At 37.5% G+C, this 12,229-nt stretch overlaps 1 protein-coding gene and 1 long non-coding RNA gene across 10 annotated transcripts; one reads left to right on the top strand and one right to left on the bottom strand.

Annotated features, from left to right (window-relative positions):
- The first annotated feature begins 6,453 nt into the window (after positions 1-6,453).
- LOC113303974 (histone H2B.3-like) lies at positions 6,454-7,168 on the top strand. The gene has a single exon (XM_026553067.1). The coding sequence runs from the start codon at positions 6,531-6,533 to the stop codon at positions 6,981-6,983; it is 453 nt and encodes a 150-aa protein (XP_026408852.1). The 5' UTR covers positions 6,454-6,530; the 3' UTR covers positions 6,984-7,168.
- A 358-nt stretch (positions 7,169-7,526) lies between these two features.
- On the bottom strand, positions 7,527-11,459 carry LOC113303976. Of its 9 annotated transcripts, none has more exons than XR_003337935.1 (8): positions 11,281-11,459; positions 11,060-11,199; positions 10,428-10,967; positions 10,210-10,314; positions 9,209-9,269; positions 8,977-9,074; positions 8,557-8,783; positions 7,527-8,476 (listed from the first exon to the last, which is right to left on the bottom strand). It is a non-coding gene; the product is annotated as an uncharacterized LOC113303976 (long non-coding RNA). The 9 variants fall into 9 exon arrangements; XR_003337940.1 differs by having other exon boundaries at positions 7,527-8,387; XR_003337936.1 differs by having other exon boundaries at positions 8,679-8,783.
- Positions 11,460-12,229: the final 770 nt, after the last annotated feature.

Genomic DNA, 12,229 nt, shown 5'->3' with positions numbered 1-12,229 from the left:
GAACCATAGTATGCATGCCCGTAAGCGTACTTGTTGGTTTATGAAATTCCGAGAGCCTAGTACACATACCGGTACGCGTACTTGCGTAAGGTTTGGGTCCGGGAATTTCTGTCGGGTTTTGTGGTATGCGTACCTGTTCGCATACTGGCGAACCAAAACTCAGTCCGGCTACTTAAGTATGCATACCCGTTTGCATACTTGAGTGGTTAATACATTTATATAATAAGGAATGCATTCTATGCAAACCGTGGCTATAATGTTCATGAATTGATTCGAGTGAATCAAACCGATTTTGCTTCAATTGTGTTCTTGTATACTTCAATGAGAATATAACAATTGAACAACTCTATAACTAGTTTCATTTGAGTCATTTGAACTAGATTTGGTGAAGATGAATAAGGTTGATATGATAGTGTTCATATAACTAACTTAGGTTAACTACTGTTGAGCCAACCTAGTCTACACGTTTAGGTACGGTTACTCAAACCTAAATGAAGGTACATTTCATTTGTGTATAACAAGCTAAGTTCGATCTAACGGTTGAAAGATATTATCTTTCATATAACGGTGAATATTGAATGCTTGGTTAACAAGGCAACTTAGATTGCAAACCCTGATTTGAAAACTATATAAGGGAGAACTCTAGCATCTGGGAAACCTAATCCCCACACCTTCTGTGTAATACTAGTTGCGACTAGAGTCGATTTTCCTTTAACCTTAGGTTTTTCATGGATTCCTACAGGTTAACTACTTGAAGACTTCATTGGGATTGTGAAGCCAGACCCAATTATTTTCTCTGTAGTTGCGTGTTCTGATCTTACTTCTACTATCGTGATTGAGTATTATCTTTGCTAAGATTTGCTTGAGATTTATCTCCGATAGGTGAGATTAAAAGTAGTCACAAACATCTTCGTCTCAACGTTTGTGATTCCACGATATCTTGTTTCTCTTTCATACGATTAATATTATTGTGAGGTGATTGATAATACTTGGTTGTTCTTCGGGAATATAAGCCCCGTTTATCAACTGGTTCCTGTGCACCTTGATTAATCAAAAGACGGAACAAAACTCGTAGGTATTTCTGTGGGAGACAGATTTATCTATCCCAATAAACTTTTCTGTGTGAGACAGATTTGTTTATCAAGTCTTTGACTTTGGGTCGTAGCAACTCTTAGTTGTGTGTGAGATCAGCTAAGGGAATCAAGTGTGTAGAATCCTGCTGGGGTTCAGAGACGTAAGGAGCGCAACTGTACCTTGATCAGTGTGAGATTGATTATGGCTCAACTACATTCAAGTCTGAAGTTCATTGGTAGTAGGCTAGTGTCTGTAGCGGCTTAATGCAGTGTGGTGTTCAAATCTGGACTAGGTCCCGGGGTTTTTCTGCATTTGTGGTTTCCTCGTTAACAAAATTTCTAGCGTTTGTGTTATTTCTTTTCCGCATTATATTTTGTTATATGATACAAATATCACAGGTTGTGCGTTAAGTTCAATCAGTTCTTGAATCCGACTTTTGGGTTGTTGATTGAATTGATTAGCACTTGGATATTGGTTTGTGATATTGTCCAAGTTATTTCTCTTATTCAATTGGGCTCGCAAATTCATATTTGTTTGATTGCATTGAATTGAGAAATTGAGATATAACTCTTTGATATACTTTTCTATAGATTGAGTGTGACTGTCTAATTGATTCTCTTGAAAGTATATTGGAATTTGTCTATTCAGATTGACGAACGAAATATTCGGTGTGGTTGTTAGACCCCCGCTTTTTCACATACAATGCTCCTTCTCCCCATCTCTTTATCCATATAATATTTGTAATTCTTCATCATGGAAATGATTGCCTAGTGAGACACCCTATAATTTAAATTTCTAACAAACCAATGGTAATCCTTGTAGCTTATGATAATTTTCATCTTACTCTCTTCCGTTTGTGCCGTTATCTTGACGATATAAGCCTTGGTGTATTTATTTATGGCTTGTTTTACTGTAACCACAATGTTTTGGCTCCCCGGAGTAAGCTCTTCAAACGTCCATGAGATCCTTCCGCGATACTTGTCGCCTCATTCTGGTAATGCACATGTTGGTAGGTGAAAGCATAGACAAATTTTTCCTTGTACGTATCCAACAATTCCTTCAAGCAATAAACCATACATTTCTCGCAATCCTTCTTCCATATGCCAAGAAAACTCTCCAAATAAGATTTGAACTCGGCCACGGACATTGAGTGTACCATTAAATCCCAATGATGTTGAAAATCCTTCCATAGTAACGCATTCGCTTCACACTCTGTTTTGCTTTTCTTCTTCTCCTCCTCTCGTTGTTCCGGAGTTAGTTTTTAAAGACGCTCATCTTTGGCCTCTTCACGAGCGGTACCTTTTTGTGGCTTTGGATTTTGGATATTACCTCTACAATTACTTCTAATGTTGCATTGTATGTGCCATGTGCAAACAAAATGCTTAGCATCCGGGAAAACCACCGCTATCGCATTAATTAGTGCTTGGTCCTTATCCATTACTATGATTCTCAGAGTTTGATCACCATGGTATATCTCCTTCAAATTCTCTTGCATCCAAGTAAAACTTACATCATTCTCCCAATCCATAAACCTCCATGCCACCGTGAAAGTTTGCTTATCGGAGGTGTGGCAAGCAATGTTTAACAACGGTATGTTGTACTAGTTGGTCTTGTACGTACAATCTATTAACAAAACTTGATAGAGGCATTGAGTCAACTTGATCATCTCCGGATGCGCCAAGAAAATACGAGTCACTTAGCCTTCCAATACCTGTTTCCTCATTGTGTATCCGTGTTGATCGGATAACCACTGAGATTGTTCCGTAACCGCTTACCATCCCATTCCCTCCTCATAAAGGTTGTTGTTGCCGCGTAAATTTGCCTCAAAGAGGACAAGTTACTCTTATCATCCTCCTTAATCTCCTAAGGATGTCACTTGGTCTACACACTTTCATCGACCTTACCGCTTCCAATGGATGTGTTTTAACCCATAAACGGCAGCGTGTCCAATAAGAGATTCTAGATCATCATGACTATGACAACCATTCATCACTTTATAGAGCTTGTATACCTTACCATTGGGTCTATTATCTATAATCTTAAACGGGCATCCAAACTTCTTTGATTTAGTAATGTATTCCCTTATCGTCTTCTTCACGTACGGTCTGTCCTTTTCCCAGTGACTTTCTTGCGTTCCACCTCTCACGCAAACAAGTTGCAAAGGATCACGACTTGAACGACGACCTAAAGGTAATGCGCATTTGAAATCTGTTCCCTTGTTTATAAACCATTGATTCGCGTCGTTCCTATCTTCCCATGTCAAATCAGTAAAATAATGGGCATATATATCAGGACCCAACAAAGATACAGGTTCGGGCTGATCTTCGTCGAACGCCGCAACAATCTACAACATATATCGACAAGTTAAGATTTCAGAATTGGTTTATGTCTCAACCGATTGTCAATAATCAGTTTACATGTGAAAATATAAAATCCGATTAAGGACTTGATGATTTCAGAGAAAAAAATTCCAAGTTCACAATCGGTTCACGTTGCGTTACATGTAATCCGGTTTGTGTCCTCATTCTTCATGTAACATTTATTCTGAACAATCGGATTACATATAAACGTAAATAACCCGATTATGAGCTTTGTGTATTTTACGTGAATATTCAAGTAGAGGAATCGACACATATACATCACCAACAAAACCCGATTTTCATCACGTACCTATCGCACCAAAATTTTACTGATGAACAACGACCGGTTAACGTTCCCAATTTGGGGATTTTACACAGAATCAGGTTATGTGGTGCTATCGAATAAACCGATTCTGGGTAATTTTTTAAAAAAATTTCCCCTTCGGGCGATGATGAAGTACAAATACATGTTTGTAGATCGTTACAACTCATACCTGCCCATTGGAAGCATTATCAGCTTCTTCTTCGCGGCGATACTGTTCTTGTACTTGAACAATATCTGATGTGATTTGTAGCTAGTGGTAAAAAGAGTGTCGTTTCTCAGACTTGTGAAGGATTTTTTAGACTTAAATTCAAAACTAAAATAGAAAACACAATAAAAATTATAGCAAACTCAAATAAAGATGATATCAATATTAAAAGAAACACTGAGGCTAAGATTCCACTATTTTCCAAGTTCAAAGTGATTAAACCAATACTTATATTTATGCAATTTTCTCGTTTAATTTGATTCTAAAATATTGCAACAAGTAGATTTTCAAAAGTAGTAATTGTAAATACCAAGTATGAAGCATCAAAAGTCTTAAAACTAAGCATACTCCATCAAATAGATCACAGTCACTCAAATAAAAATCATATTCAATTATAGTTCAAGGCAAATAATCATATAATTATTGCAAATAAAAAGATAAAATAGAATATACCACTTTTTGTTGGAAAAATAACTTCCTCTATCGCTTCAGCAATGGGGTTTAGCTCCTCATATTAATCATGGTCTCAAAATATGTGTTTGTTGCTCAAAAGATGATTAAAAGAGTGAAAAGTAATAATACAGACGATTCGCAACAGTTTGTTGGTGTTGCAGAATCACTGTTACAGGGCATGAGAATCAGTGATTTAATCTCATTAAAACTCGTCCGAAAATCCAACCCTAAATCTGTCTGGTGAAAGAAAATTTTCCCGCCAAAATTTGTTTTCAAACGGTGAAGGTGACCTCCCCCTATCCAGTTCTGGTGTCCCTTTAGCACATGTCCGAATTGGGTTACCCCTTATCCATAGTGAGAGTCCGAATAACACTTTCCCCTTGGGTGCAAATAGTAATTTTTCTGGGATATTTTCAGCACTTTTTCAGGGTTCCTCTGGGGTATTTCTGGGGTTCTTCCAACATACTTCTGGGGTGCTTCTGGTACGTTATCTACGGAGGTTCAAATGCCACATTTTGAGCCAATTTCGCCGCAAAAGCTTATTTCTCCAAAAACACCTACAAAGACATAAAATAACCAAATAAGTACAAAATCAAGCACTAACAATATAAACAATTGGGACAAATTAGACACATAAATGCGTCTATCACTATGTCGAATGCAAATTTTTGAAGAAGCTCAATCAACCAATTGATGGACTGCAGATGGATTCAAGGGAGAGGTTGCCAATTCTTATTTCCGATGCAACATCAACCAGTTCATCAACTTTTATGCTTCTAGCTGACACCATTATGGATTTCAGAGTTTTATTCATGGAAGAATGACTCTCCATCACCACCTATTAATGATCAAAAAGAATGAACTCTAGTAGAGGATTAAACCATAAATCTGTCTAAAGTAGCTCGGTAACTGTTGCATCTCCATGGGTCGTTGGATAATCCACCTCACTTTGCATCTTTGTCGTTACTTTACAAGCATTGTTTTCCTTTTACCAGTTTAATTACCCTAGTTTAGTTTAGTTGTGTCTGTAATTCCTTTGGTTATTTATTTCAGTCATTAGGTAACCTCTGTAATATCTTTATTAGCACTAATCTGTCAAGGACAAAGCTTAATTTAAAGTTAAAAGCTTAATCAGAAGCTATGGATCACGTCGGAAAACAAAGGAGTAGACAACTATCACTCGGGCAGGTCACCGCAGCATCAAGATACAAAGGTCTGACTAGTAACTTCAATAAATTGCATCGAAAACCTCTACCACCATCTGAGTTCTTGTGGACACTGTCGTGTCTACCAACAATACAACCTTTTTTGTGGAAAGCACTGACAGAAGGCCTTCCGACCTTCTACTTCAACATTCGCCGATATGAAAACTGTTATTCTGATCCAATATCATATTATTGTTGGTTCATGGATTATCAATTTCATTGTACTCGATGAATCTTGGGGTACCTTATACTCTCGTGTACTAGTTTCCTAGTAGTTTAATAAAATCATGTTTCAAAAAAAAAAAAAAAAAAAATCTAGGCCCCAAATAGCCGCGTTAGGCCCCACACTGTTAGCCAGGTAAAAAACTTCTTCATCGTATAAAAATTTGAACATGCCTTAACAAGTACCCTATTTTCTATTCGGTATCAATCAATATCGAGCGGCATCCATATATGCCAATACTGCACAAATACCATCAACATTGGCAGATAGAGAACTAATATCTAGAAATCTAGAAATACAAATAAATCAACCATCTTGGATCAGTTTCAACGTATATATACAGATACGATACCGCAAACCATGACTTGATAATGTCCCACGGACTTGGTCCAACGAGCGAAAAGCCGGTATTATCCAACCCCAAAATTTTGAATATCCCTCCCAACACTAAACCTTCCCCCTCTCTTCATTCAGTAATTCTGAAACATCTTAGCCTTTCATTATCCTTAAAACAATCAACGATGGAACTGTCGATCCGTATGAAACAAAGTGCACCAATCATATTCTACCAACACCGATATAAATAACCCAACTCTCTCCTCCAATTTCACACCAACACAACACCTTTACTCTCTCTTTTCTGTCTCTCCAAAGCATTTCAGTTTCCGATCAATTCTCCGATCAAATGGCGCCGAAAGTAGCTGAGAAGAAACCGGCAGAGAAAAAACCAGCAGAAAAGAAACCCGCTGAAGAAAAGAAAGCTGAAAAAGCACCAGCAGCAAAGAAACCCAGATCTGAGAAGAAATTACCAAGCAAAGATGCTTCATCAACAGATAAGAAGAAGAAGAAATCAAAGAAATCAGTTGAGACTTACAAGATCTACATCTTCAAAGTTCTGAAACAAGTTCATCCTGATATTGGTATTTCAAGCAAAGCTATGGGAATCATGAACAGTTTCATTAATGATATCTTTGAGAAACTTGCTGCTGAATCGTCCAGATTAGCAAGGTACAACAAGAAGCCAACCATCACTTCAAGGGAGATTCAGACTGCTGTTCGTCTTGTTCTTCCTGGTGAATTGGCTAAACATGCTGTTTCTGAGGGTACTAAAGCTGTTACTAAATTTACTAGTTCTTAAATCGGTGTTTCTGTTTTCTTAGATCTGAGAAAATTAGTGTTTCTTTAGATTTTGTGGTTTCAGTTTCGGGAAATTAGGGTTTCACATATGTAAGTAATGTAATCAATTTCTTGTCATTGAAATCAGATGTTTTAATTTTCGGAAAAATGAATCAATTGAAATCCATTTTGGAATTGTTAATCTAACTGATTATGAATGAATTATATTTTTGATTCTGTTTCATTGTTTCATTTAGACAGACACAATAAAGAAAAACAAGAGTAGAATTCAGACTTCATTGGTTGCATTTTCTGCCTAGGATCAGTGAATTTCCAGCGGCTTTCAGGGTTCAGTATATCCTCGTCCTGATTCCATCTAGAAATCTGAGTGAATGAGCGTTGCATCTTCAAGTATTTCCAACCATTGAGCCGAAGATCTGTCCCTGCTGTAGATGCAATTTCAAGTTGTTCTTTTGCCAACTCTATAGACTATAAGGTCCTCGACGGGAACGGCCATGTTCTTTCTGAGGCAATGAAGGTTAAAATAATATTTGGGGAAGTAAAAAGAAACCTGAAGCCAAGCCTCAGGCCAGAAGAAACAAAACACTCTTCCCTTGATTCGTATCCATTACAGCCTTCCAGTTTATTAAGAAATCCAAGGACAAGAAATGAAACAAGGCATAATTTGATCCCCACTGAAAAATCAATCTCTTTGCTTCATTTGATGATCGGTTCAGCCTCTCTACTTATCTTCTTGGCCATCAGTCTCTTGTTCCTTTCAGACCACAGAGCCAACACATTTGCAAAGGGAAGCAACTTACACACCTTTCTAGCTAGCTTTTTCCCACAGCGCAGTAAAATATGATCCCCAGTATCCTCCATACTGTTGCAAAAACAACAGTAGACTTCTGCTATTTCACAGCCCCTTTTGTTCAAATTGTCGACTATCAGGATAGCATTTTGCATCACAAACCAGACATATAAATGAACCTTCTTAGGAATATGCTTCTTTCACATATACTTCGATACTTGAAAGGTTGAGAGACACCCTCATTCTCTGATTCACGAGCCAAGAGTATCTCTTTAACTGTATAATCTGAGATCGAGCTACAGGAAATGCAGTCTGCTTCATTACGCAAAGTGGAGCATCACCCAGAAGAGTTTAAGAGATTTGAGAGCTCACCAATTTCCTCATCAGATGGCTGTCTCTTGAACTGAATATCCCACCTCCCCTGATGAATAAGAACGGCCAATTTCCCATCCTTTTGAGTAGCTCCTTTAAAGGCTTTTCTTCTGGGTCAAACACAAAGGAACAGCCCCCCTCCATTTGTCTTTCCAAAATTTCACATCCTTCTCGTTAGCAATATTTGTGGAAGATAGTATTTGCGACAGAGCTCTTTCAATTGGGATCCCCTTCCAGAAGACCCTGCCATGAGGAAGTTTATATTCCTTTGCCCATAAGTCATCAAAATCAGTTGACATTGAACTTTGTTATAGCTTCTGGAACTTTAGCACCTAACAACACAACAATTATGTAGTACAGTCATAATTTTAGTGGGAGAATTAGGATAGTCCATGCACAGTTGAGAACACACCTTATCAATGAAGTTATTTGTTCAAGTAGGGTTCACCCACAATATAAACAATCTTCTACAAACATATTTTTCTTGCTTAAAAGAATTGAGGAAAGACAATGGGAACGAATATCTATCTCAACCTCTTAAATAAGCAATTCTTTAGAATCATTGATCAGAAGGCTGAGGCAGCTTTCCCTGCTAAACCCCTACAACTCTAGTTAACGAACAACCCATGGTTTCTTCAACTATAAACAAAAAGAACCGTATATTAGGAAGATACAGATACACATTGTCAGTTCCCCCAAATTCTACTCTATCATTTGTACTTCCTAAGATGCTAATTCCTTAAAATGTTCAAAAAACCCATGGAAAATGAGAGATGAAATACTGAAAGGCTTTCATTAACGTTAAATCAATGCAAAAACAAGGTCTTATTACCTTCTCTGAAGCTTTATGGAAACACCACAAGGCTGACGCCATATCTTGCTACACACAGTCCCCAGTCAAATATACTGCACCTAGAAGGTACAGAGCACCTGGATGCAACAAGAACACAGCCATCTATGGTAAGTACGTGACTAGGACATGCTATTTGGGTTTCACAATATGAAAGTTCAACATCATCCGTAAAGAAGCTATCAATGTTTGAGAATTGGGCAAAGATGCATACCTGTTCAATGGCTTTCTCCAAATACTAAAAAAGCTTGTTGTTCCGATTGGACTTAAGGATTCTATCATACCCAGACCAAAAGACAAAGGCAGGAATCAATAAACAAATGTAAAGGATACCTTGAAACTTCATAGTGTACTAAAAGCCTTCAACACTACATAAGTTAGACTACCAGTTTCGGTACATACTCAATATCTATGTGATTTATTCACATGTTTGGAGCCACAACCTGGAGAATATTACAAGTCTACCTCTAAACAACATTGCCAGCTAAAGCATCCAACTTTTGTACTTGGGTCTTGACTACAGTATAATATTTATCAACAAAATGACAAAGGAAATTCCATGTGAATGGCAACGTGACGGATAAATAATACTGCACTGTGGAATTCGTACACCGTGACATAAACAAAATGAGATAATCACGCGGCATGACGACACAGCTCTTAGAAAGTACAAATCAAATCTCAGTATTCTAAACCAACTTGAGAACTATCAATAGCTTTCAAGAAAAACAATGCAAGTGCAACTATGCTTCACGAATGACCAAGACAAGATATCATCCAAAATTGAGATTAGTTTGTGAACTAGTCGGCAATCAACTGATATCCTGCCCAACAAAAGAGATGTCAGAACTAATGCCTTTTGTCTAATGGGTATTCTAGAAAGTTTGAATGAACATCATTACCTTGACACTACAGTGTACTTGGTGGAAAATCTGCATAATTCCAATGAAAAAAACGCCTCATCTTATATGAGTTATGCTAACATTCAATGGCAATTTGCACTCCCACACAAAAAAGAGCCAAAACGGCAGCAAATATTAGCAGTTCTAGACGTGCTGACATCTCTTTTTATCCTATATTTTAAAGGTGAAACTCAGATTACAATTAACTATATCCATGCTCCCTAATGAACTACATGGCCTTTTCTCTAATTCAAACAAGAGAAGCAAATTTACAGTATAAGGAAATGGCAATCCATGAAAATGAAATCAAAACCTGGAATATAGCCAATGCGTCAAAGCAACAGTAGAGACTAATCTCAATTCTCAAACGGCGACCGAGCTCATATTCTTGCATCTGCATCACCCATGTCTGCAGCTTCTGCTAGTAGAGCAGTTCCATTGTTAAAAGTGAGTAATCAAGAAAGAGAAAGGAAAGAAATTCATCTCATACACTTGATTTATGTTTTTCAAAAAAACCCTACATTTACTCACAGGGCTTTACATGATCCAGGTACTTGGTATTTATATGCAGCCTAACCAACCAGTACCTTGCGTAGTACCAAAATACGACCTCTGAGTGTGTGGAATAGGCTATCATGGATTGCTGGCAGGACCCTCTCTAAGTACATTAATAGTACAGGTGATATCTCCTCTGGGATTGGTTCACCTACAATTGCTTCCTACACCTAAAGCTTCATCAGTGTAGCTTGAATCTTACATTAATTGTACAGGAGGACCTTATTAAGTTCCTTGTGATCACCATGTTAATAGCTACTGAGAACTTCAACTTCAAGGATTAGTACAGAAAGTATTCACTTCAATTGATTAAGAAACACTCAAGAATAAGTCTAGTTTTGTAATCAAATTGTCATTATTAATAATTTCTAATTACTTATAATTACATCTTACTTTTATGATTGAGATCAGATACAGACATCCATAGTTTACCTATAGCAACCAAATAATCACCACCATCACTGAAGAAAGATTTCCCTTATTCCCCAACACTTTAGCCTCAATCTCCACTTCTTCCTATCCATCCATTTCAATTCAAATTACAAACTCAAATTCAGTTCCAGGAAGATTGGAGCGATTCAGTTTCAAGAATATTGGAAGACTCAAACCTGAATTTTTGCAGTGGAGAAGTAAAAAAATGTTAAAATCAACAGAAACATTGATATTTCCATGAGTAGTATGTGCAGCAGGCACCAATAGTGTCAATCAGGGTTGCAGTAGCTCCTACATGCCACCTCCCATCTCTATCCTACATATCATCAAAATCACAACCAGATTCAGTGTAGCCAACAATGAGTTCTAACTCTATGAAATTGAAATGTTTACTTACAGATAAGCTTTCGGGTACAATGAAATTGCACTCAATCAAGCGATTCTGGACATGAATAGCATACAGATTTTGAACAGGTTGAGTTTCAATTTCTTTAGATATTTGACCCTGTAAGAATGGTGATCAATTGATTAATGACGTTATTCTCAAAGATACAGGACTCGTCTCTTATATAAACTTGACTCAACAGAAAATGAAAGACTATTACATGAGGTTTACCGACATAACAGAAAAATAGATATTCCGTTAAAGCAGATATAACAGATGTTATCTGTTATTAAATCCTATGGCTAGGGTTAGCTGTATGATAGTAATCCCTACAATGTACGGATATGTGACTCAGTCTAACATCCCCTCAAACAGATGCACGTACAACAAGCATCAGTTTGTTCTTCAGTAAGCTAAACTGAGACTTGGACAATCCTTTGGTAAACAAATCCGCAACCTGACTGAGTGTGTGAACATAAGAAACGCGCAGAAAACCAGATTTTACTAAATCTCGGATCATATGGTAATCCACTTCAATATGTTAAGTCCGAGCATGCAATATTTGATTTTCAATTAAGCTTCTAGCACCAAGATTGTCACGGTATAACCTGCAAGGCACAGACAATGTGACATAAAGTTCTTCAAACAAGTAGGATAGCCATAATATTTCAGCTGTTGCATTAGCCAGTCCCCTATATTCAGCCTCTGTAGAAGAACGAGATCTAGCATGCTGCTTTTTGGAAGACCAGGAAACCAGATTTCCCCCAATAAAAACACAGTAGCCTGAAGTAGACTCGCGTGTGTCTGGACAACCAACCCAATCACTGTCACAGTAAGCAACAAGTTCAGAACAATTGCCAGTACCACGGAGAGTAATGCCTTGACTAAGAGACCCTTTAACATATCTGAGAATCCTTTTGGCAAGTTGTAGATGAGTATCAGTAGGACAATGCATAAACTG

The sequence above is a fragment of the Papaver somniferum genome, chromosome 8 (genome assembly GCF_003573695.1).
Source record: "Papaver somniferum cultivar HN1 chromosome 8, ASM357369v1, whole genome shotgun sequence".
In the NCBI taxonomy this organism is placed as follows: domain Eukaryota; kingdom Viridiplantae; phylum Streptophyta; class Magnoliopsida; order Ranunculales; family Papaveraceae; genus Papaver; species Papaver somniferum.
This window is presented reverse-complemented; position numbering and strand designations above follow the sequence as displayed.

Bases quoted from the DNA above. Each gene is read 5' to 3' on its own strand.
- LOC113303974 (XM_026553067.1), top strand. From the start codon at position 6,531: ATGGCGCCGAAAGTAGCTGAGAAGAAACCGGCAGAGAAAAAACCAGCA.